We start from the raw sequence: 25,229 nt of genomic DNA on the forward strand, positions 1-25,229 counted from the left end.
CTCACACACAGCCCCACACTGCACTTAAACCACATTCACACACGCATCACCAGCACCCCACTCACTGCGCAGCGCCTGGCAGCTCTCCGTGCTCCTGCACACTCAGGCAGTGGGCTGCAGCCCTCCACACACTCATTCACCCCATGCTGGCACAGACCGTACACACCGTGCGGCCCACGTGTTACATACCTCCCTCGCTAAGGCATCCGACTGGTCTCATTTCCTGTGGCAAGTTCGGCTCCCTCCCTCTCCTGACCTCATTTCAGGCTGGGCGGGCAGGCGGGAAAGGGTACCTGAACTGAACCGAGAGCAGCTGAGAACCAGGGAGAAGGGTGGGCGGAGGAGGGCTGCAGCCCCTCCCAGTGTCAGCTCCCTTGCCCGCTATCCCATTAATCACAGTGCCGCAGTCCAGTTGGGGGATCCTGGGTGCCCAGTACCACATGCAGCCTGAGGGACAATGGGATTATTTCTGGGGGGAGAAGCCGCCTCCGGCAGGGGCTCAGGCGGCCAGTGCCTCCTTCCCTCAATCAGTCCCTCGGCACCAAGAGCGCCTGCGGCGGCCAGGGCGGTGGCAGAGCGGACACGGGTGGCGCGGGTGGCAGGGCCTGGCCAGCCTAATTCAATTAGCTGGGTCGCTGCCGCCTCCCCATAACTCTGGGCCTGCTGGGGCTCAGCTTCAGGCAGCTGCTCTTTGTGCTCAGAGCCCATGCATATGGATACAGCCCCTCCCCCTTGGACACCCCCACTCCCCCTTTCTGGCACCTGCGGCTCTGTACCCCACCCCTTCAGAGAAGGCGACCTCAGAAAAGTTGGGAAACCATTTTCAGCTTGTGGACCCAGTGTGGCCGGTTAGAGTGTGTGCGGGAAGGGAGGGAGGTGGGTTTTATCTGAGCTGGAGGGTCTGCGAGGAAGAGAGTGCACCTGTAGGTTTGTCGTCTCTGTGCAAACCTGAGAACATGTGACCTGTGGGGTTGTGTGTCTGAAGGGAGAGGTTTTGCTTTGTTCTGAATCTGAACGCAGGGTGTGTGAGTGTGGTTGAGTGTGTCTGTGGGCACCTGTGCATGAGGGCACGAAGAAGGCTTCGTGAGCATCTGTGGGGATCGTGCACAGAAGTGACTGCATTTTGTGTGCAAGGTGAGGTGCGGGTCTGTGAGTCTGGGTGCCAGAGGGTTTTGTGTCTTCACCATGGCCTTATCAGGAAAGCCTTGGGTATTGGGTGTCTGTACCCGAAGACAACGGGTGTATTGCGGGGGTCCGTGTTCAGTCAGGACAGCGTGGATCACTTCATCCCCCACAGAAGCAGCTGGGACTCCCAGACCGAGTGCATGACTGCCACCCCCATGCCGCCCCCTGGTTTTGTGATGAAGGAGGAGCCTGGTGAGTTGATTTCGAGCTTGAACTCCAGCTCCACTCACTTATTTGGAAGACACTTCCGGAACCCACCAGGCTGGCGCCAAGGCTGAGGCCACCAGAACCTCTCACTGACAGAGGGGTAAGAGCCAGCCAGGTTTTCCTTCGCCGAAATAACCGTGATTGCGGCACATCGGACGCCTGAAGCTTCTGACCTGCTCTGAGCGCCCTTAAAGTTACCAGACCTGACCATGCCAAGGTGACCCGAACTCCTGGGAGCGACCTCAAGACCCGCAACACGGCCTCGCCCGCCGCAGCCCAGCCCGCCGCAGCCCAGCCGAGGATTGAGTTCGCTGGCAGTCTGAGTTTCTGGAGCTTGAAGGTCTCCTTCCGCCCTTCCTCTGAGACCAAATCTCTGCTCCCCGAGGCGGAGGCGCGACGCATTAAGGCGAGAAGTCTGGGTGGATGTGGCCACACAGCAGGTTCGGTCCAGAAAGCAAGCGTGCCTCATTCTCGCCTTTCCTGCGGGGGAGGAGTGGGAAAGCCCGCACACCCGCAGATCGCCAAGGGAGCCTGCCAGCCCCAGGCCGTCGCTGCCAGCAGCGCTGTTGCTACAGGGAGTAGGTTCCTAGAAGGAGGTGGCGTCCTCTGAGGTCTCACCTGCGGAGGACTAGGGCTCTCTCTGCTCCCTCTCTTCTCCGGCACCTCTGGCTGAGGGCCTGGCTAAGGGGATACCATCTGCCACAGAAAATACCTCAGACCCAGCAGGACCCACCTGACAGCTGAATAGGGCCAGGGATAGAGGCTAAGGGTGGGGCAAGCTAGGGTGTGCCTGTGGCCTCCGTCCTTTCCGAAGTGCTCTACTGGGCCCACTGGGAGCTACTGGGGAAGCCAAACTTGGTGCCCTCCTGCTGTGCCTGTGGAGCCCTGATGGCAGGGCCACAAAGATCTGTCTTGCCCTGAACTTTCACCCATGCCTGCCCTACCCTTTTCTCCATTCTAGCATGGAAGACACACCCAGCCAAGAGCACTAGCGCTGGACTGTGGAACCTGAGGGTCTCTGGGCCTCCTTTGGGAGGGAGTTGATCAGAGACAGCTGAGGCCCTCACTCAATGCCCAGAGGTGATGGGACCAATGGCTTCCTTTTGGTGAGAAGCTGAGCAGGGTGGTCTAGAGGGGAGGGCCTGGACATAAGGGCCCCATCTCTCAAGCAGGCTTTGGGTTGGGGGGGGTGGGAGGAGGAAGGTGCTGGCTCCTAAGCCAGGTGACAGCTGAGATGTGTCATATTACAGAAGGTCTGTTCCCTGTCCCTCTGTCTTCAACCCATGTGGGGTCCCTCCCCTGATGGGGAAATGTCCTTCCACATTAGAGAGGTCCTCAGTAAGGACCTAGGAGGGGGCACCTGAGGCTGGCCCGGGGCAACCCCCACCACCAGCCCCGAAGAATCACCAAGCAGTGTGGCTGGAAGTAGCTTGGCTTGCTCACCCCCTCCTTCTCCATCCCAGGTTCCTGGAGACACCGCCTCCCCCACCCCCTCACCCCCAGCTTCCTCAGAGGTGGAGGGCCCTTTTGGATTTCCAAGTCCCTGAGCTGTCAGCTTCACCTGCCTCCTCCAACGGATGGTGACATTTTCTGCCCCATTCCTGAGGGAGATAAACAAGACAGAAGGGGCATCTTTGGTTCTGAGAATCCAGATCCAGTGATTCTCAATACCCTACCATGTCCCTCCAGTGACCCTACCATGGTCTGCTTTACGTTACGTGTCCCCTTACATATTTCTCAGTCTATTCTATCCTTTCCCTTGGAAATACCTATTAGGCATATCCTGTCTCCCCCTTCCCACACCCACCCACCCACACATAGCTATTTCCCCAACAATTACACTAGAAAATAAGAAACTCCTCCCACAGATGGACACAAACCATCTGCAGCACACATCATTATTATACTCACACTGTCACATAGCTGAAAGATATTCTCACCCTACTATATGCGCCTGTGATAGAGGAACAGATAGAGAAACACACACTCTTTTCCTGTTATGGAAAACACACAACCATTTGTGTTCTTACTGACATACATCCTTACACAAATCAAGTAGTAAAAATGACCCAGACTCCCTCCCTCTCTCCCAGCACCCTTACTGACATGTGTTTTGCTTTCAGTTATATCCCAATAGCCTAAGACAGTGCTATCCCAACAGTCTAAACTGATACATAATAGACAATACGTATTTTGTTGGGTAAATTAAAAAAATTATTCCTCAAAGACATGTCCCCTATATCTGCACAGCTACTCTCACTGTCATGCACTTTCACATCTGGTTTTCCCCTCATGGGTGCACAGTCCCACAAACACAAAGTAATTAAGTTATCACACACCCCTAAGCTAAAGGACAACCCCTGGCCCAGGGGTCTCTCCCAGAGCGGGGAGGGAGCCGGGTGGGATCCAAAGGGGCTGAGCCCTCCCTTTTCTCCACCCCCCGGCCTCAGCCTCAGCCCCAGCTGCTCCTCTTTTAATTGGAGGTACTTCTTTATTCTGTAGGCAAGGGGAGGGGGGCTGGGATGGCACTGGGGTTGGGAGTGGTGTTACCAGGTGGCCTCAGGGCTCAAACTCACCTAGATGTGTGCAAGACACTCCTGCAAAGCAAGGACCACGTCTGCCCAGTTTGGTGTTGAGGAAGGGGCGTGTAATGAATGGAGTCAGAAAAGCAGCATTGGAGTCCAGTCTTTGTCCCTCTCCAGCTTTTGGTGCCTCAGTTTTCTCACCTGTAAAATGGAGATAACAAAAGCCGCTTCATAGAATTATTGGGAAATGGCATGAGATCGTTACTGTGACAGAAGGTGCCTCAGACATCGCTGTGGTTTATGGGTCCTGCTTTCTTTCCCTCCCCACCTCTTTCCTAACAGGGCTACTCTGCCAGGCATGGACAAGCACTGTGGAAACACAGAAGCTGCACGGCATATTAGATCTGTATGAGTCTCCTCCCCCAATTCAGAAAACTTTCCAACTGCAGCCCTGGGCTCAGGTAACACTGCTTCCAGGAAGGGGGGGGGGTGGAGCCCAGTGAATCCTCGCCCCTTTGTCTCATCTTTCTAGGCAGAGATGGGACTGAGATGGTAACCCTGGCTCCTCAGCAGCTATCCCAGTGGGAGACAAAAGCTAAGGTTTAATGTCCTCAAAGAACTCCAGCCATAGGGAGGCCAGCCCCTCAAAACTAGACTGGGATAAAAGTTGACTCTGATAAGCGTGAGAGGTGGGTGGAAAACACGGAAGAGATCAGTCAGGCAGGCGGCTGTGAGGGCAGGGGAAAATAAGGATGTCCCTGGGTGGCTGGCTTTCCACGAGAAGAGCACCCTGACAGTCTTAGCAGACCACTAGGTGGCTGTGACTTCTGCCACCCTTAGACTGGACCACCAGGTACCCTGGACAGTTGGTGCCAGGTCTAAGGAGGTGAGTGAGGCAGATGCTCAAAGGGTTGGAACAGGCAGAGGTAGAAAACCAAGGGGGCTGGAAAGGTGCATCTGGAGGGAGAAGAAAGTAGGAAGAAGAGTGTTAGAAATACTCAGGGGTTTCCTTGATGGGCCAGAGAGTGGCAAAGAGCAATTATTCTGAGGGTAACCTAGAAAGACAGGGTTTTAACTGCAGCAGGCCAAACTACAATGGACCCAAATGTAACTTGTTGCCTTAAACGAGCAAGTCACCTGGGACCCAGCCTCAAAGGAAGATGAAGGGCCTGCCCCCATTGTTTTCAACTTCATACAGAAAAAATAATTCAGATTTGGGAGTCTCTGATCAATCCTCTTCTGTCTGTGGGATTTTGGTTAAGTTTATCCATCTCGTCAAGTCTGTTTTTGTTTTCTCTTTTAAAAATGAGATATAATTCATGTACCATAATATTCAGCCCTTTAAATCATACAATGTGTGGGGGTTTTTTTTTTTTCATATAGTCACAAAATTGTACAACCATCATCACTCTCTAATCCTGGAATATTTTCACCTCTTCTAATAGAAACTTTGTATGCATTTGCAGCCAATTCCCACTCTCCGCTTCCTCCAGCTCCTGGCAACCCCTAAACTACTTTTTGCCTCTATGGGTTTGCCTCTTCTGGATTGTTCATATAAAAGGAATCATACACTATGTAGCCTTAATGTCTGGCTTCTTTCACTTAACATGTTTGATATGTTCTTCCATGTTGTAGCACAACCAGGACTTCTTTCTATTAACTTCACAGGGTTTTGATTCTTAAATGAGATCAGTGTGGTGTGGTGCCTGACACATAATAGTTTCTCAGTAAAACATTTATGTTTATCTCTGCTTTAGTTCCCTCAAGATAAGATGCAGGAAAGAAACTCATTCAGGCTCAAACAACTTCCAAAGAAAGTTCTGGAACCTCCTGGGTAGATAGAGGAGTAGCACCCCAACTGGGTGGGTGGAGAGGAGAGAACTGGCAAGGGAATTGAGCTCTCTCTCATGTTTCTGCTTAGTGTTTACAAAAGTTTCATTTCTGGACTTGTTGTGAGCCTTCGTCCACCTGCCTGGAGCCCAGGCCAGGTTTTCCCCATAGGGATGTGCTTCCAACCAGCAGCCAGGCTTGAAGGCCAACCTATAAAAGCAAGTCAAAGCCAGCTCCTCCATCTTGATCAAGTCACTAGCCTCTGTGAATTTTGGTTCCCTTGCATCCATAAAATAGGGATAATACTCAACTTGAAGAGTTGGTGTAGAGTTCACAGTGTTTTCCATGACACTACCATGCAGCTTACTGTATTTGCTTCTTTGTTTGTTGTCTCACCCATTCTATGGAATTAAGCTCCATGAAGACAGGAACTTGGTTTCATTCACTGCTGTTTTCCCAGTGCCAAGAACAGTGACTGACACATAGTAGGTACTCAACAAAATATCTGTTGAATAAGGAGGTTCTTTCATTCATTATTTACCCAAGATGAGTCTATTTTGTGGGGTGGAGCTGTACTCCACAGGTGGCAACAGAGATATGTGAGCCATCTCTGCCTCCAAGGCGGTCCCTTCAGGTCAAAGTAACAGACCTGGCCAAAGCAAATAGATTGCAAATAGGTAGACCATGAGCCTTCACATTCTAGCATCTTGCCTGATATCAGGACAATCCCTCCCTGAAGGCCTACTGAATCTGAAATAGACTAGAAATAGATCCCAAGTGATCCAACCTGTGCCCTTCCCCGGGCTTGGCTCCTGGGAGGGAGCGGACCTTTCTCTACATAGAGAGGGAAAGAGAGGAAGCAGAAAAAGGGAGTTTCCTTCTTCTCTCCTGGGCTCTAAGCCAGTCAGCCACAGGCAAAACTTTGAAAAGGCCTAAATTTGTCCTGGATGCACTTCCCTGATCTTGATCCCACCATCCCCAGCCCCCACTGCTTTAAGCTCCTGGGCCTCCACCCTTAGATTCCAGAAATAAGAAAATAACTCCTTCCCTTCACTACAATCCAAAGATTTCTTGTTTGGAATAGTCAGCCCCAGGCCAGTTGCTAGATGGAAGCAATCTGAATTCATTCACATACAGTGGGAACCACTTCTTGAGGCTTCTGTCTATTTGAAAGGAAAAGGGGACTCTTGAGGCCTGGGCATCGCAGCAGCAGGCCCCAAGTCAGCTGCCTTGACTTGTACTTGCCTTTCAGGAAGTCTCCCCTCTCTCAGTTTCTCTAAACAGGCTGAGTTGGGGCGGTTGCTGACTTTTCAACAATATCTAGGCAGTTGTTCATAGGCCTGTATTTTAAAGGACAAGCCTGAACTGACCTTCCTGCCTTGGGGGCCTGGGTGCCATACCCAAGGAGTAGACAGTTTTCTACTTTCTAACAACCCAAACCTGAAGCTTGGAGTAAGACCTCTAGTTGACAGGTGCTTCCGGGCTGAGCCCTTGGGGAGATTCTCCGCTAGCACAGAGACACCCCTTCCGCAGAGGCCTGGTGGGTTGGCCCCTCCACCCAACTCTAACTGAGGGGGGTGGTGGCTCCTGCCAGGCTCTGACCTCCACCTCCTTGGGTCCATCTGTCTATTGGTCTCGGAAGTGGCAGCCTCCTATTCTTTCTCTTTCTCCTTTTAGTCTCTAGTTCGTCTTTTCTCTCTCTTTGTGAACTAATTCTCTGAAGCTCGGTCTCACTCCCTCCGTCCTCCTCCGTCCGTCTCTGACTCCTACATCTGCCTCGGCTCCAGGCTTCCCTCGCCCCTTCTCCGCCCCTCCCCCGCGCTGTCATTCACCCCGCTCCTCTCCGCGCACAGCCAATGGAGAGACCCGGCCGAAACGGCTAGGCTAGCTCGCACCGGGCTTTTTCGCCTGGTGATTGATGTCCCAGAGTCAACAGCGAGCGAGGAGCCGAAGAGGGGAAGGAGCAAGCGGAGAGGGGAGGAATACGGCGCCCCCTCTCTCCTTCCCCTCCCCCCCTACTTTAGCCCTTCTGCGCACTTCGCCTGGGTCTCCACGCAGCCAGGAGCCGCTGCCGCCTCCGCGCCGCTGCGCGCTGCCCCCGAGTCAAGCAAGCACAGCGAGTGCCGCCGCCCAGGCCCCCCGCCCCTCGCGGGGCCGGGGTCGGGGGCCAGCATGGAGCACCTGGGTCCGCACCATCTCCACCCGGGCCACGCGGAGCCCATCAGCTTTGGCATCGACCAGATCCTCAACAGCCCGGACCAGGGCGGCTGCATGGGGCCCGCTTCGCGCCTCCAGGACGGAGAATACGGCCTTGGCTGTTTGGTTGGAGGCGCCTACCCTTACGGCGGCGGGGGCCCCGCGGCCGGGGCCGGGGCCGGGGGCGCAGGAGCCTATGGCGCCGGAGGCCCGAGTGGACCCGGTGGCCCGGCGGGCAGCAGCGGCGGCGGCGGCGCCTGTAGCATGGGCCCGCTGGCCGGATCCTACAACATGAACATGGCCTTGGCGGGCGGTCCCGGTCCCGGCGGCGGCGGCGGCAGCGGGAGTGGCGGCGGCGGGGGGCACTGAGCGCTTCGGGTGTGATCCGGGTGCCCGCGCACAGGCCGCTAGCTGGAGCAGTGGCCCACCCCCAACCTCTGGCTACCGGCTTGCCCACCGTGCCCTCTGTGCCTGCTGTACCGGGGGTCAACAACCTCACTGGCCTCACCTTCCCCTGGATGGAGAGTAACCGCAGATACACAAAGGACAGGTTCACAGGTGAGTCCGGCCGGCGCGCGTCCCGCCTGGCCGCGGCCTGGGCTCTGCTGTACCCTCGCTCGGCCCGGCTCCCCGCAGCCCCCTCTGCGCGCCAGGTCACTCAGCTCCTCTCGGCTCTTTCCCCAAGTTCAGCCGCCCACCACATTTGTAAGCTCGCTGATTCGACTTGCTGGAAGACTTCTCCCAGCCTGGGCCCCTTTCCGTCGCTCCCGCAGGACCCTTTCTCTGAGAAGCTCTCCTATATTCCACCCCGGAGTCCCTGGGCCCGGTCAGGCGGAGGGAAGGGATACATAGCTTCGGGACTACCCTCTGCCGGCATTTGGGGCTCAGGAATCTCGGAGAAAAGGGCGCGATGTGAACTGTTTCTTCCGTCCCGGCAGACGTTCTTTGGCCGAGGCGGCGAGCCCCAGAAACAGACGCAAAGGAAAACAGGTTCCCCATCTCCCGTCCCCCTCACATACACTCCCCCCAAACACACACACAAACACACACACACACTTCGCGCTCCGAGGTCCAGTGCCCGTCGCGCTGCCGGGCCGGGCAGAGGCCTGGAGCTGGAGTAAAGCAGCAGAGCCAGCGGGCCCTTCTTCCCGGACTGCGGATTCCATCTGTCCGGGTCAGTAGCAGCGCGAGGCGGAGCCGCCCACTTCGTTTCCGTTCTGTCTCTGCTCGGCGTTTTCCCCTCTGGGCCCAGCCCTGTCCCCTCCTGCGTGAATAATGCACTGGCCAGACCCGCGATCGATTGGTAGCCGAAAGAACTCCAGGGACGGTTATGCACTCGGCGGTGGCCGCCTGCCTCCCGCTCCATGCCTTCCTCTGCTCTCCCTCCGCTCCCGCTTCCGCTCATGGCACTGAGCTCTTTGGCTCCTGCGCGGGCCCCTTTCCCTGGCCTCACCTCCCGCCGCCCTTAACATTCCCTGGATCCGAGACTAGCATCCTCCCGCCGGGCCAGGCCCTCAAGCCCTCTGGGAAGCAGCTACAAGTAGAGCTTGGGTTCCCAGACCGGCCTTAGAGGAAGCCAGAGTCAAGAGGGGGCTGCTGACTGACAACGACCTGGGGCTTCCACCGTGCTGCGGCTCCAGGGCCCAACGGTGGAAGGGGAATAGGCAGCTTAGAGCTAGACCCTGGGCTAGCTCCTGTTCCAGCTTTGGAACCTTGGCCCAGACTCTGGATCTGTGGCAAAGTTGGGGCTGAGGGAAGCACAACAGCCATTCTGCTCTGGGCCTCCAGAAGGGTCCTGTACTTCAGGGGCCCCAGCGACCCAACCCAAGTCCTCTCAGGCCTGAGGAGGCTGCGGTTAGTGCCTTCTCCCACTTCCCCCACCCAGGCCATGTTGGTCTTAAAGGGTTCTAATGGAACCTTCCTCCCCCTGCCTCCCAGTTTTGAGCCCACTGGGCCTGGGTCTCTGGCAGAATGGTACTCCACGGAGCCTACCTAGGGGAGCCACAGCCTGCCCTAATCTTGCTCCAGGCCTGAAGAAGGTTCTGAGGGAGTTTATGGCTGTCGCCCTGTGCATTTGTCTGTGTGCCTGTGCTTGTCTGTGTGTCAGCTTGTTTGAGTGTATAGATCTATAATTTGCCCCTGTTGTATGTGATGTGTCCATCTGTGTATGTTGCTGTCTGCTGGAGCTCAGCAGGACTCAAGACCCAGAGCCTTGACCAAGGATGGCCTCTCACTGTTGGGCAGCTTCTCTGAGGCTGGTGGCCTGGGGCTATGCGGTGGGGGTGGGGGACTGCGACCTTTAACTCACCTCAGACATGCCCCTCAAGGAGGCTGTGCTGTGCCTGATGGGCACGTGGGAGCCGAGGGCTATGGAGGCCTCTGTGGTGTCAGCATCGGCGTCGCCCTGGCGGGCGGGTGGGGGCCATTTCACGCCATGGGCTTGGAGCTGAGGGCTGACAGGAGAACTACAGCCCCGCTCTTGGGGTCTAGCCGCTGCACTTGCTGACTCGCGGGGTGTCGGGCCTGGGACGCCTCCTGACGCTCTGCCGCTTGCCTCTGCCGTCTGTCTGTCTCCCGCTCCAGTGGCCCTCTCACCCTTCACTGTAACACGCCGTATAGGTCACCCCTATCAGAATCGGACGCCCCCCAAGAAGAAGAAACCGCGCACGTCCTTCACGCGCCTGCAGATATGCGAGCTGGAGAAGCGCTTCCACCGCCAGAAGTACCTGGCCTCGGCCGAGCGCGCCGCCCTGGCCAAGGCGCTCAAAATGACCGACGCGCAGGTCAAAACCTGGTTCCAGAATCGGCGGACTAAGTGGAGGTGAGCGCGCGGGACGGGTGTGGCTGCGGGCGGCGCAGTGTCGGGCTCCGGGCCTCTCTCCGGGTGCTCCCTCCCTCGCCGCTTTCCGAGGATTCTGGTTCGGAGGAGCGGGCTGCTTCTCTAGGCTCCCGGGGAGCAGGAAGCAACCGTGGCCAGTGACGGACTGGGGCCGGAGAGCCCCGGCTGTCTTGCTTTCTGGCTTTCTGGCCGGCACACTCATTGCCTGTGTAGACGCTGCTCGTCTCCGCCGCTGCTTGGGGAAACCTCCGGGTTTGAGCACAATTTGCGCAGTCCGGGCTTCCCTGATCAGTGAGTCCTAAGGGACTATTTGTTTGCGCAAACTTATACATACAGAGATGCCTCCTCTGTCCCAGAGCCTGGAGGCAGGATGGCACTCGCTCTGCTTCTGCGTCCCAGCCGGGGCTCCCGCTAGAGCGTCTGGGGCCCCAGACCGTGGGTCTGGGCCCTGCTAACTCCTTCCTCCCCCAGACGTCAGGCCTGGGCGCAGCGGGTCCCCCACCCGCCAAGGGGAAAATCAATCAGTGCCGGCTGCGTCGGGGTTTTGGAGGGTCCCACTGAAAGGGGGATCAATGAGGAGCAGATGGGTGTGTAGGGGGGAGGAGAGAGAGAGAGGACTTTCTCTTCTCTGGTCACACACCAACAACTACACTCATTCACCCCCTCACAGGCGCTTCCTCTGTTTGCACCCTCTTGCACCCTTGCACCCTCCTGCACTTCTGGCCTGCATTCTTGGCTCCACGCACTCCAGGAGTTTCTTGCTAGCTCAGACCTCAGGGGGGAGAGCATAGAGTCTGGGCGAAGTCCCCGGCGCCGGCTGGGGCGGGCCTGGGGCCGGAGGAAGGAATTGGAGTTTCCTCTTTTTCTGAATGAAGGCAAGGAATCTGCCCGGGATTCCGCCGCTGTGGCCACAAAGGAAGCCACTGCCCCTCGAGTCTGCTACCCACCCCCCACACACATTCCTGCCAGTGGGGAAGGGCTGGAGGACGAAGGTCCAGATTTTGGGAAAGCTAAAGAGGGAGTGAGGTCTGGGGGAGGTGGGCGCGGGTATGTTCCCAAGACCCACCTAGTAGCCTAGGGGAGGGGAAGAGGGTCACTGAGAAAAACAGAGTAGCAAGCTTAGGGAAACCGATACACAAGGTGGAGGGAAGACAGACTCCCCACCCAGGGAGAAGAGGAAAACCAGCCAGTCCAAAGAGGTCTTATGTATAATAAAGGAAAGCAATGGAGGTTTAAAACTTTCTATTTAATTTCAAACCAATTCCCTTAAATTCTGAGAGAAGGGAGGAGTAGGGTGAGAGAAAACAGGAGATAAAAGCACAAAGCCTAAAAGGAGAGAAATAGTTTGAAATGTGGGCAAGAAGAAGAGGAGAGACAGACACACAGATAGGAAAGGCTAGAAGGGGCGGCGGGAAGGAGGCCGGTGGCCGCCGCTGGGAGAGGCCCTTGCTGGCTTCGCTCGGCTTCATCGATCGCCTACAAATTGCTTCTGGAGGCCCCGGGGACTCCCATTAGGTCTGTCCACCTTAGAGACAGACGTTTGATCTCAGTTGACGGGGTGGAGGGGAGGCATTAAATGGAATAAGTGAGTCATTGCCTCCCTGGACCGCCGCAGAGGAAACCGGCTGGTCCGTTGAGTCCCAGCAGGGCACGGGGCTCAGCGCAGGAGGTCGAAAGCCTGGTGCAGAGGGAAAGGGGAGAAGAGGGGTCTGTCAGAAAAGCTCGTGTCCACTGGCCCTTGCCTCTTCCCAGTGCTGGTGGGGAGAGTAAGGCCCTTCAGGCTTGGGAAGGCGCCTGGTCGCCCTCGGGGCAGAGGAGAGACGAGACGCTACCCTAGCCCTGGCTGTGTCTTCCGGGACTAGTGAGGGTGTGGGGCTTTGCATGGAAATGGGGAGCCCCAGCTACCTGGGCCTGGCAGGTTTTCCCACAGCTTTCCTGGGATACCCCCCATCTATTTTTGGGGCTTCTAGTTTTTGTCAGGATCCCCAAGATAAGGGAATGCATTTAAGGGGCTTCTAGTCTTTGTCAGGATCCCCAAGATAAGGGAATGCATTTAAGGGGCCCAAGCTGAGGTTGAGGGCCTCAAAGGGGAGCATACTCAGCAGGCTGTTTCCAAGGAGCGCCCCCAAAGCGTCGATAACGGCTTGTCCTCCGGTGCAGGCGGCAGACTGCAGAGGAGCGTGAAGCCGAGAGGCAGCAGGCGAACCGCATCCTCCTGCAGCTGCAGCAAGAAGCCTTCCAGAAGAGCCTGGCGCAGCCGCTGCCTGCCGACCCGCTTTGCGTGCACAACTCATCGCTCTTCGCCCTGCAGAACCTGCAGCCCTGGTCTGACGACTCGACCAAGATCACCAGCGTCACGTCCGTGGCGTCGGCCTGTGAGTGACCCGGGCCCATCCAAGGGGTCGCCGAGGCGAGCTGAGAGCCTGGACTCTCGCCCACTCTCCCGCCGCAGACTGCACACAGCAGGGGAACGCCCGCTCCTCCAAACCTGGCGGTAGCGCTCAGGCTGGCGGCCAGCCGTTCTCTTTTCCACAGAAAAGAAGAGCGCCCAGGAAAAGGATGCACGGCCGCCTCCCAGATGCCTATGCGGAACTGTTCAGAGTCTTCTGTTTGCGTCTATTTTATTTTATTCTGATTTTCAACGTGGGGCTGAGAAGCAGGAGAGGTGGTGGAAGAAGAGCCTCTGGGGTCCCTAGATGACAGGATGGGCTGTCATTTAAACTTGCCCTGGGGATAACCCCCCTCTCTGTTTCCCACTCCCTGTCACACACAGATACCCATAGGCCTGCACAGAGGTGATTTTACTGTCCCCCCAGTGTCACTCCACAGCCACACACAGGGAACCTATGGCAGGGTGGCACGCGCACACAGGGCCATAGCCTTCACTCCCTTCACCCTTACTATCAGGCATAGTCCAGGGGTGACCCAGATTCATTCTGAACAGCATGGCACTTCTCACAAACACACTGTGACACACCATCGCACACACAAGAGCCACAACAGCGTCACTTGGCCTGCCAGGCCCCCATCACACACTCTAGCCAAACCCAGGTACGCACAGGCAGGTTTCCACACAAACTCAGCCTATTTCTCTAGATCCTGTTTGGGGGGGGGGTTAAGTTATGCACTTATAAGGTGTTTTCTGTGTAACCATTTTATAAAGTGCTCGTGTAATTTATGTGGAAAAAAAAATAAAACCCTCCAGATCCGGAGTCAAGGCTGCCTGCTCCTTGCTGAGCCCAGCACCTTGCAGCTCCTTGGGCTTGACGTGGGCTAGTGCACATAGGTCAGCCACTGGTGTCTAAGTTTGAGGGACATCTTGAGCCCAGGTCATATAGACTCTGGAGAGAGGAAAAAAAGAGGGGGGAGAAATGGCAGTACTGAGGAAAGTTGGGAGAACCAGGCTTTTCTGGGACAGCCAGTGCTTGAGAGGATTTGTCTTTGGGAGTGAGAGTTCGGTGTGTGGATTGTGTGTTTGTGATGGTGTGGGCAATCAGCATGTAACTGATAATGAATGTTTGTAAGCGTTCAGTTTGCAGTTGTGCGTGCTTGCTCTGCTTCATTTGCAAATCGAAACTACCATTGTACATATGAATTTGTAGTTATGTGTATGTGTGACCATGTGTGAATGTGGCTGTCTTTTTGGGTAGTTGTGTAATCACCTACTAGTGTTTGTGATTGTGAATGAAATATACGGTAATGTTTGTGAGAGTACATATTACTTTCTGTTATGAATCTATTTTTGTGTTAAATATGTGTTTGTGATTGTGTATCGTCTATAACCGTGTGAATGTAATCATGTGTGAGATGTGTTTTACTGTATATACTTGTGTGGGACAGTATACAGTTGGGGGAGTGAATTAATGGGCAGTGTGGATCGTTGTTTGTGACTGTCCCTGCGGGTGAGTGTGTATGGTGCTGTATAAGTGGCTGCAGTTGTGCACTGGTGGTGTGCATGGTGGTAGGGGTCTAAGGTGGGCTGTTCAGATACGTTGTGGGAGTATCAACATCTGGGAGTTTTGAGGTTCTAGGCCCTTACCTAGCAAGCTGCGTAGACTGGGACACGCTGAGTCGGTAGCCAAGTCACAGTAGATCCTCTTGTGGTGCTCTAAGCAGGACCTCCCAGATCCCAGCACTAGCCAGGCCTAGGAGGGATCTGAAAAACTGACTTCCCAGGGACTTTCAGAGAGGCCCCAGACCACTCCAGCCAGGACCGCAGCCACAGTACACAGCATTCCTCATAACATCTAGCCCCCCCACCTGCTAGATCAATCGTAGGAAAGCACAAAACTGACTTTAAGCCTGCATTTCTGGAAGACCAGGTCGTTGAAGCTTTGGGAAACCTGTCATCCTGGGGTAGTGAGGATAGAAGCGTTTTTCTTTGGGATGGGAGAATGAGAGAACTTTGTGGCTAAAACTGGAAGAGAGTGGGGTATAAAGTTTGTTTGTGTATGCAGAGCAGTGCACCCAGACTGGGGTTGGGGGAGAGTTATGGAAACCGTCAGAGTCAATGTCCCTCATCCTGGCCCAGCCTGCCATCCTGGATCTGCCTTATGATATGGGGCCAAAGCACAGTAACCTCTAACCCAAGGAGGCCCAAGGGAAAATTTTAGCTGGATGGGGAATGGGCAGTATTCATTCATTCCTCATCTATGGCCCCCTTGGAGCAGGATCTGGGGTCGGGGGGAGGGGAGGTGTCTGGGGCCAAGGGATTTCCCTGCTGCCACCCCCCTTATGCCCATCTAGTGACCAGCTCAGGCCCTGACAGACTGTGTGTGGGTCGTGGGGAGAAAGTTCCAGCCTCAACGTCACATCTGTCGTGGATCTCCCACTAGCACCAGTTGCAGTATCCTGTATCAGGTGAAGCGAAATCTGGAAATGGCCTCTTGGAACTGCAGAATTCAGCTCCTTCTGCCGGGCAGGTCTGACTCTTTCTCCCCTCCTGCTGAAACTGAACCTTTTTAGTCCAGTGCAGTCTTCTCCATTTTCATCTTAACCCACCTTCAGTGCCTGCCGCTGGCACTATTCCAAAATCACCAACCCAATCCTTGCGACCCCTTCAAGAAGCTGGGCACCAGGAGGCTCCTGGGTATTTGCTGGCTGCAGACTAGCCCAGCTGAGGAGCTGAGGCAGGAGTGGCAAAAAGCTGCCCCACCCAAACTCACCCCCCAAACCAGCTCTGACGTCCGGCTCTTCCCACCACTCCCTCGCCCCCTATTGCAAGACAAAGGCAGGCAAAATTAGGCATAACACATCTCCTCCCCAAAATAATCTCCTACCTCACCCGATCTTCGCAAACAGCCTAGGGTCTCACAACCTCGGCCCCGCAGCTCTCCGACCCTGCCTGGCTGGTCGAGGACTCACGCGATGTGGGCATCCTATGCCAGATCCCGAGCCCTGGCGCCCTGGCGCCCATCGTGGGAGGCCACCCGGCTCCACGTTCCGGCTCCCGGCTCCCGGCTCCTGCGCACGCCCGCTCCCAGCAGTCGCTACTGGCCCGGGTCGCGCGCTTTCCCGGGGCCCCTCCCAAGCGCCCAGGCAGCCCCACCCGGGGGAGGCGTCGGGGGGGCGCACACTCCCCGGGGCACTGGGGCCTCGGTGCCGAGGGGCGGCGCGCGCCTCCCCTCTCTCCGCCGGGAATTCGTTGGGACCGAATCTCGCCGAATCCCGCGTCGGCCGAGGGCTGCGGCGGGGAAAGGCCGGATGGCGGCTGGGGCTCGCGCACCCTGTCCCCAGGGGAAGGAGGCTGGAAGGGAGGGGGGTGCCAGAGTCACTGTCAGGGCCAACTACCCTCAGCAGAAAGCTCACAGCTCCAGGCTTGCCTCCGCTTCGGACGGAAATGGTCATCTCTGTTCAAAAATAGAAAAGGAACAAATTATCGGAATAATGGTGTGTCGAGGTGCGGGTAGAGAAGAGGAATTAAGGAACCTGCCTGGGCAGAAAGTCCCGCTTCTTCTTTGGCTTGAGTGAGCTGACTGCATTGACCAAATTCCTCGGTGAATGAGCCCCTATAGCCTGCTCAGACCTGGTGCAGCTCAGCGGGGTGGCTGAGTGAGTGGTGGCCTTCTGGGGCCCAGAAACTCATGCAGGGGTGGGGTCCTTGAGGCCCCTACTGTGCCGCCGCCGTGTGGCACACAGGGAATCTGGCTCAACCTGTTAACTATAATAGCGGCTTTGTGTGGCAGGATCTGTGCTCGGGGGCTTTGTGGACTCGGCCTGAGCACTGCCTTGTGAAGCCCCCACTGCGTCCTCAGACTCAGATGGGCATCTTGTTTATGGGGTGAGTGACTTGCAGGTGGGCAGGTCTGTTCCAGGTGTATGAGACAATTAAATAGGGGCCCTCCAGGCTGTGCAGAACTGGAGCAGCTGGGACTCAGAGGCCACGCTGGCGGTGACGGGGAGTTGTGGCCCCAGGGGCTGCCCTGAGAGCCCTCAGGCCAGATGCTGGAGGAACCGCCCCCGCTCCCTCCCACCCCCATTCCTGCTGCTCTGCTTACATCCTCTCACACACTTCTCAAGATCGCCTCTCAGACCCTGCTCCTAGGCAGCATCTCACTCTGCTAGGCCTTTACAATCAGCTCCAGAGTTTGGAGCCCCGGATGCCAGCCTGGGCAACTAACAGGAGCTGCCTGCGCTTCCCTCCGCCCCCAAGGCTGGAATCCGCTGCCCAGTGTCGGTCAAGGTAGGCCCCTGGCACCGCCCACCTGCATCCACGCCTGGATTCCTAATCCTGGGGAGTCCGATAGGAATAGGCTGAGTGAGAGCAAGCCAGTTCAGATTTTCCAAGGAGCTCAGAGCAGCCTCAGAAGGTGGCGTGTGCTATGGAGGGGAGGGAGCACGGTGAGTGGCGGGAGAGATAGGAACCCACTTTGTGTTGAGGGATGAGTACAAACTCACACCCTCTCACTCACAGCCTGCATTGCTGCAGACAGCCTCACGTTCCTCCTCCAACTATACAACGACTGCGGTGTGTGATGTTACACAAGGCGAGCCACAAGTGTGCCGTTCTCGCTACAAACACGCACACAAACAATTCCCACTGTTTTCTTCGCAGTGCACCCCACCAAGCGCCTGTGGGTGGTTGCCACGCGGCCACCGCGCGGAGGGCTCTGCTCCCCCAGCCCGGAGGGAGGAGGGTCCAACTCAACTGACGGTCGGCGTGGGGGGTGGAGATTTCCCAGGCCCGCGCTTGGGTTTCCAGCCCCGCCGCTCTGGCGGGCGACGGCACCCCCACGCGCCTGAGGCCGGGCTCGGGGGCTGCGGGCCACCCTGAATGCCGACCGAAGACCCCAGCCAGGCCCTGAAGGCCCAGCGGCCGCCGCTGCCACCCCGAAGTCTACGGCAATCTGGCCTCCTTGTGTGTGCGAGGAGGTGGCGCGCGGAGCAGGGAGGGGGCGAGGCCCCACTCCCGTGTGCCGCCCCGAGGGGGGACCTTTGGTAGGAGCTGCTCCGGCCACCTCACGTTTTTCGCGCTGTGGTCCCAGAGCCCAAATATCTTCAGTTCCTGCCCGGGGGAGTCGCCGAGTCCCTAAAGCTGAAGACCCAGAAGCGGGAGCGGGACCTGGAGCTTTGCCACAGAAACGCCGGACAAGTGAGTGCCGGGCGCCCTCTAGGGGCCGCGTGGGGAGGCGCCTCGAGCCGAGGTCCTGGGAGCTTGAGGTGCGAGGGAGCTTGGGGACTGCAGAGGCGGCTGCTACCAGCCCCGGTGGAAATGAATGACGGTAATAACATTAATAAGCGACATTATTGAGCGTTTGCTGAGTTCCAGGCATTACACTAGGTTTTAAAAGTATTAATACAGTCCTAACAACCACCTTATGACATAAGTGGTATTTTCATCCACGTTATGGACAAGGAAAATGGAAGTCCAGAGAAGTTAAGCAACTTGCCTAAGAGCACGCGGATGAAGTGGGGCCAGCCTTCCAACCCAGTGCCTAATCCTAGAGCCAGGGTCTTTTCGAAGGGTGGAGAATCCAGGGGAGTTGTGGGTTTGGGGAGGACTCCTCAAGGAATGTCTCGTTTTTTGTGGAAGAAGCTCTTAGCTTAGAGGTCCACCGGGGTTTTACTCCCCCCCCCCCCCAGCTTTGGAAAAATGTTTCCAAGTCGCTGTAGTCCACTGGGCTTCCTCCATCTCTGACTGACCCCCGCTTCCAGGACACACTCTGCAGCACTGCCAGGACGCTGAGACCTTGCCCTTCTCCTTCCCTGCCCCTGTCCAGTGCCCACCAGCCTGGGCTTGCCACCTTCCAGAAGCCCTCCAGAATTGGAAGGGGGTTCTGTATACTTCCACCCCTCCATATTCTGGGTCAGCAGGATGGGGCACTCAAACCTGCAGAGAGTTAAAAATAGAAGTGAAGGAATCACACTTTATTAGACAAAGGAATGGAAAAATCCTTCCTCTCTTTTCCATCTGCTCTGTGCAAAACCTGAAGCTGGAAGAGGCTGTCCTGGGCTGGAGAATAAGGGAGCAGGCTGGGATGGGTTAGGAGGATTCAGCCTGAAGGTCAGAGAGTTGGGGGGGGGGGGACTTATGCCGACCTTTTAAACAGTATTCATTTGGAATAAAAAAAGAGAGAAAGGTCTGCCCTTCCTCCTCCCACCGAGTGGTAGGGGAAATGGGGGTAGGGACAGTGTCCCTGGAGAGGCTCTTTTATATACAATATAAGGTGTATTCTTTTATATAAATTGCACCTGACAGTCTCAAACTTTAAGGCATATAAGAAACACTGGGAAACCTTGTTAAAATGTAGATTCTCATTCATAATGTCTGGGGTGGGGCCTGAGATTCCAGATTTAGAACAGGCTTCCTGTGGTGCTGATTCTACTTCAAGGATCAAAGTCTTAAACTACTACCCTCTGTCTGAGATCTAATCCTGGGTTCTCAAGCTTGCCTGTTGGATATGGCCTGCGGTCTTATTTTATTTGCCCGAGGGTATGTTTCCATTTTACTTACATAAAGGAAGACTACAGACACAGTTGATACCCTCGGATTCACTCTCCAGCCTGCCACAGGCCTCACCACTCCGTTATCTTATGTCCTGTTCCTTCCCTGTTACCTGCATGGCCCCTCTCTTCCCTCATTCCCTCTTCCTTCTGCACTTGTCCCTCTTTCTAAAATTCTCTTTCACTCCCAGGCAGCTGCTGAGGTGGCTTTGGACATCAGCCTAGGTTTTGAGCTCCGCTTCTCTGCTTTCTAACCTTGGGCAAGTTAATTAAATTTTAGGAGTCTGCAGTTTCCTTGCTCAATATACAGGGCCAATCTTTCCTCAGATCACAGAAGTGATTAAGGACATAAAGCAAGTAAAAACGTTTGGCTCTTCTCCGGTGCTCCGGGAGTGGCACTGGGAGCCCCAGGGTGGTTGACCTGGTTTTTCTGAGCGCTGGGCCCTGTGTGGATCCTACAAACTGTAGGGGCCCCACCCTCCCCACCCCCTTGATTTCCAGGCTAAAGTCATGTGGCCTCTCTTTCCCTCCACAGCGTTTCAAAGGAGGCTTACTGTGTATTTAGGTGCTTCCCCGCCCTTCCTCTAAACAAGGAGCAGATTAGGGAGCCCCGTGTTCATAGGCACCCAGCTATCCGGGGGCGGGGCGGGCCATCGGAGTGAGAGTACAGACCCCATGCAGATGGGTGGAGACTCAAGGGAGGGAACCCAGGTGAAGACTGGCCCAGCCCTAGAGGGGCAGGCTGCTGCTGGGTGGGGCTGCTGCAGAGCAGTGTCCACCGCAGTCCCTAGCCACACAAACCTCCACACGTGCTCAGAGGCATGGCACTGGCCTCTCTCTGTTTCAAGCTCTCTGGCTGGGTCTCAGGCTGACCCGTGTGTCTACACGGGGGGACAGTCTTGCCTTAGGTCTACACATTTACCCACTCCTTCCCACTAGATCTTTGCTAACACAACAGCTGCTGTCCCCAGATCTCACCCTCATGTTTGTCTCCAGTCCTGGGAATGCAGCATCGCAGGCATTCACCCACCTGTTCCTAGGTGGCCACAAGGCCACACCTGACTGCATGTAGACTCAGGGGTGGCTCATAGGAATCTCCAGGTTCATAGGAAGACACTTAGGGGCCTTCACAGAGTCCACCCACCAGTTGACTTGCTGTTGGGGAAAACCAGCTCTTTCGTGTGGGCACACTTATTCAGGAGGCCAGCCTGGGAGCTCACAGACACACAGTGGTACCTGGAACCCACTTCTACCCACAGGCTCCTCCTTCTCTCCCTTTCGAATCTCAGGCCAGAAATTGGGTGCTTTCTGGTCAGCCCAGGGGTGGCATGGTAGCTGCACTGGGGTGGATTCTGCATGTTGGTGGGCAGGAAGAGAGGAGAGGACTGTTTATTAACCCCACAGAAGCCCTGGGTCAACTCTGTGTCCTCAACTACTGTCCTAGGGGAGAGCGAAGTGCCGGCCAGCCCCTGTGCACAGGGGGTCTGGGACAGAAGGCGACCTGATTCCAGTTTATAGCACTTGTGCACACCACCCACCCTAGATCGGTCCAGTGGAAGAGGTTTCTAGCCTAGAGAAAGTGACGGGTCGGTGGTCCATGAGATGATGTTTCTTCACATTGGGCGTTGGGGTGGGCTGAAGTGGCAGATTCCTGGAAGGTCAGGGACCTTTGTTTGGCTGCACAAACTGAGAATATTCAGTTCAGGGGACACCCCCTGCAATTCCTCAGGTTTCTGCCCTGGTGTTGGTTCCACTGTTCCCTCCACAATAGCTTGTCTCAGGGTTTCACCGCCAGTTGCCAGGAGTTGCCAGGACTCCAGTGAGCTCCCGCGCCCATCTGTGCTGAGCTGCCCTGTGCTGTGGGGCAGACAACCCAGGGTGGGGAAAGCTCTGGTTCCTATGCCAACGCCCCAAGCCAAAGCTGTGCCCAGGCCAAAAGCTCGACAGAAAGCTCTTTAGGGATGGTTAGTGGGCAACTCGGAAGTGCTCTCCCCAACCACAGGGATCATGGGGGCCAGGCTGCAGGGACACTTGGAGGCAGGGGATGCCAGGTTGGAATTTGTAAGAAATGGGAAAAGGATGAGAAACAGGCTCTCATTTTGAAGCCCCAACCCTGGGGATCCAGTTTGAGAAATGTAAAGAGGTTCTCAGAGAAGAGGGGCGTCTTGTACCACCTTCCCCCCAAACTGGTCCTCTGGGGGTGGAGGGGCTGGGGCCGGGCAGTTGGGAAAAAAACGCAGGCAGCGAATACCGGCCTCCGAGGCGCCAGGGAATCCAGCTGCCTTGCGCTGACCTGAGCCGCAGAGGGCGGCCTGACAGGCAGCACCCTCCAGGGACTCTTGTTTGGGGAGGCGAAATCTGCCATCAGGCTCTCCTGTGGACTTCACTCCTTCCTGGAACCTGAGATCCAAGCCTGGGCCAGAAAGCGCGCGGCGACCTCGCTTTTTCTGCAGCCTCTGCCTGCAGGACTCCCCTCCCCACATCCCACACCCCAGCCCCACCTCCGGAAATTGGGAGAAGTGCGAGACTGGGTAGAGCCCCTAAAGGCGCTGGGCCCTCTGCCTAACCCGGACCTCGACCATTTTGCTCCCGAAGGTTTTAGGTCAGAGACTTGCCAGCAGCGCTCTATCTATGGCACAGGGATCTGCCCAGCTGTAGAAAGCTGAGCACTTGGAAACCAGGGTCCAAGCTGGGCACTTGGAAACTTGGAAAACAGGGTCCCTTGGATCAGGATTCATCCTGTGGCCAGGGGGAGGGTTGCAGGATGAGAACCCAGAAGGAGAAAGGTGTATCTGCCAGTGTACAGATACCTGTGCCTGTCGGGTACAAATAAGCACCATCCTGAGCTGCCTTCTCTCTAGTTCTACCTGCGCCCGGCCCCTGTGGGGCTCCAGGGGAACCTAGGGAGGGCATTAGTCCACTGCAGAGAGATGATGGCCCCAAGGCCCCCCTCTGGAATCAGCCAGCATTATGCCATCCCCTCCCATCCCCCAATAAGTTCTGCCATGACTTGGCCCAGCTTGCAGCATCCGTGAAGGATTAGGGTAAAGGCAAGGCTGATAGAGAAGTTCAGGTGCTATTCCTTTTTGCTGGGGAGGACACCTTGGGCTCATGTCTTGCTGAGAAGCTCTGCTGCAGCTGAGCTGTAGGGCTCATTATGGTGAGCACTGCTGCCTCCTCTTCACATTCCTTGGAACGGCAGAGAATCCCTGGAAAAAGAAGAGCTAACCCAGCCCAGACTGCTCCTCGCAGAGAGCTGAGCCTTCCCTAGTCTTTGCCTTTATGACCTTTGATGCATGAGTAGGAGGAGGAGTGCCAGTCCTTTGAATCTCTGGACCACAGGTCCGGCAGATGTAACAGCCACCCTAGTTGTCCTGACAAGTGGGTCTTTACTGACCAGAGTCCACAAAAGGGACATGTAGGAAACAGGATCCCTCTCCAGCCAATACTGTCACCTATACACGATTCAGAGATAATTCTCTGCAGAGGAGACTCCCCTTCCTTGAATCCTTGATTTTCTCCATGTCCATCAGTGTGTAAGTCTGGGTTCAGCTAACTCAAGAGAAAAGTTAACTTATTGCAGGGATACTGGGTAGTTTACAGGATCAACAGGAAGGCTGAAGAATTAAGGAAGATTGTTTCAGGAAACACCACAAGATCACACCAGGAAAACCTGATTCGTGCCCTGCTGCTGGCACCTCTGTCACTAGACTCTTGGTGTTGTATCTCTATGTGGACTATTCCAAGTCTCCTTCTTTCTTACTAACTTGAGTCCTTCAGATTCAAAGCTTATGTGGGATCATTCAATTGGCTAAACCCAGGACACATGTAGGCACCAGCTGTCAGAGATGAGGTTTGTATACGAAAGCTAAAACCCTCCCACCGATGTTAACCTTGTTTGGGGAAAGTCTCTCCCATCGGGAAGGGTGTTCAAAAGCCAGGTTTTTAAAAAAGGAAAATAGTAAATGCACTACAGTCCACTCCCTTGGCTGCCCAACATTCACGCATGCACTTCTTTCTAAATTTACAGACTTTTCCCCCATAAAATGCACCCATCCAACATCATGCTACCGTCATTCATACAGAATGCATTTAGCTTGCCCCCCCTCCAGGGAAGCAATTCAAACCCTCATAGCTCTATGTTCAGATCTTCATTCTTTTCCTCTTCTAAGACTGTTGGAATCCTATCTGGGTATTCTGCACCCTGTCAACCAGGTCAAATTGTAAAATTAATCATCATCATACATAATAATACAATAGCAAGGGAATGAGAATTGGAAGAAGATGCAACTAAGTGCAAATATATAAAAGTCTAACATGATGGAGGGTCAAGAAGAGGTAAAAGCCACTTTCTTTCAGTAATATGAGATCCTATTTTGTATCGCTTCTCCTATTTCCATTCTGTTTCTTTTGTCTTCAACTATCATCTGAGCTGGTTTGCATTCTTTGCCCAGGGGAGAAGCTAGCCTTTATTCCTAAGGGATCTGAGCTTTTGATGGCCCTGACTCTGACAGTTGTACTTAACTTTAACTTTCACTTCCATTAACTTTTTAAACTTTAATTTCCATTAACTTTTACCACTGGACATAACAGCACTAGGAGGCACCCCAGTGGGGCCCCTTGCTTCCATACTTACTTTTGCCTACTGTATAGAGAAAAAGAAAAAACCTGCCTGACCTTGATATTCAGAATTAATTACTCTGGCCAGTCCCATAATCCCCCTTTAACCTATTCACCATTGGCATGAACAACCAGAAATAACCGAGTACCAATTTCTGCTTACAATTCAGAAAAAATATTGTTTCTCCTGGTGGGAAATTTCTTCCTAACCCTAATCCAGCAGAAAAAAGAGTCACAAGAAGTGAGCGCCTCGTTGAGTACTTGTAGAAAGTGCTGCTCCTCTTTCTGGACACATGGAATTGGACTATGGGAGAAATAGCATTCTATATTAATCACTAGTCCAACGCATATACCTCATCCTTGAAGTACTGTATCACACAGCCATAAAAAGCTAAGTTGTTCTAAAAAAAAGAGCCCCCAAACACCACGGTTCCAACAAGACAGATTATTTTTCCTCTTACAACCAGGGAAGAGAGATAGCTTTGCTCTACGAACACATCTCAAACCCATGCTGATGAGGAAGCTCTGCTATTTTCAGTAGATGTCTTCCAAAGTTGTTGTTCCTGGCCAGCAGGAAGGAAAGGGTGCAGCAGCTCCAAGGCAGGCTCTATAAGATGACTTGAAAGCTCTACCTATCAGTTCCACTTACATTCCTTTGAGGAGAACTAGCTGCAAGGGAGGCTGGGAAATGTAGTCCCTGTGTGGACAACCATATGCTCCAGAGAAAGGGAGGATGAGTTTGGGTGGGACAAGCCACAGTCTCCACCATTGCATTGATCTGTACAGTCAGCTGCTGCTGGATGATGGCATACATAAGTGAGATTGCTGAATCTCATGAACATTAGCCTGGTTTGTTTTGTTTTGTTTTGTTTTTTCTTTTTAGA

The 25,229-nt window shown here is 55.0% G+C and overlaps 1 protein-coding gene and 2 long non-coding RNA genes across 3 annotated transcripts in view; 2 read left to right on the forward strand and 1 right to left on the reverse strand.

Moving 5' to 3' along the window:
- On the forward strand, positions 7,524–14,517 carry TLX1 (T-cell leukemia homeobox 1). Its single transcript, XM_021073100.1, is given in 4 exon segments — positions 7,524–8,300; positions 8,303–8,501; positions 10,563–10,764; positions 12,943–14,517. Coding segments are annotated over 4 exon segments (1,005 nt in total). The 5' UTR covers positions 7,524–7,919; the 3' UTR covers positions 13,166–14,517.
- On the reverse strand, positions 12,010–12,967 carry LOC110256711. The gene is made up of 2 exons (XR_002338601.1): positions 12,881–12,967; positions 12,010–12,460 (listed from the first exon to the last, which is right to left on the reverse strand). It is a non-coding gene; the product is annotated as an uncharacterized LOC110256711 (long non-coding RNA).
- Positions 17,485–25,229, forward strand: part of LOC110256659 — a 67,094-nt gene continuing 59,349 nt past the window's right edge. The window contains exon 1 of the long non-coding RNA XR_002338515.1: positions 17,485–18,373. This is a non-coding gene — a long non-coding RNA (uncharacterized LOC110256659). The remainder of the gene's footprint in view (positions 18,374–25,229) is intronic.

This window comes from Sus scrofa, chromosome 14, assembly GCF_000003025.6.
Source record: "Sus scrofa isolate TJ Tabasco breed Duroc chromosome 14, Sscrofa11.1, whole genome shotgun sequence".
Taxonomy (NCBI): domain Eukaryota; kingdom Metazoa; phylum Chordata; class Mammalia; order Artiodactyla; family Suidae; genus Sus; species Sus scrofa.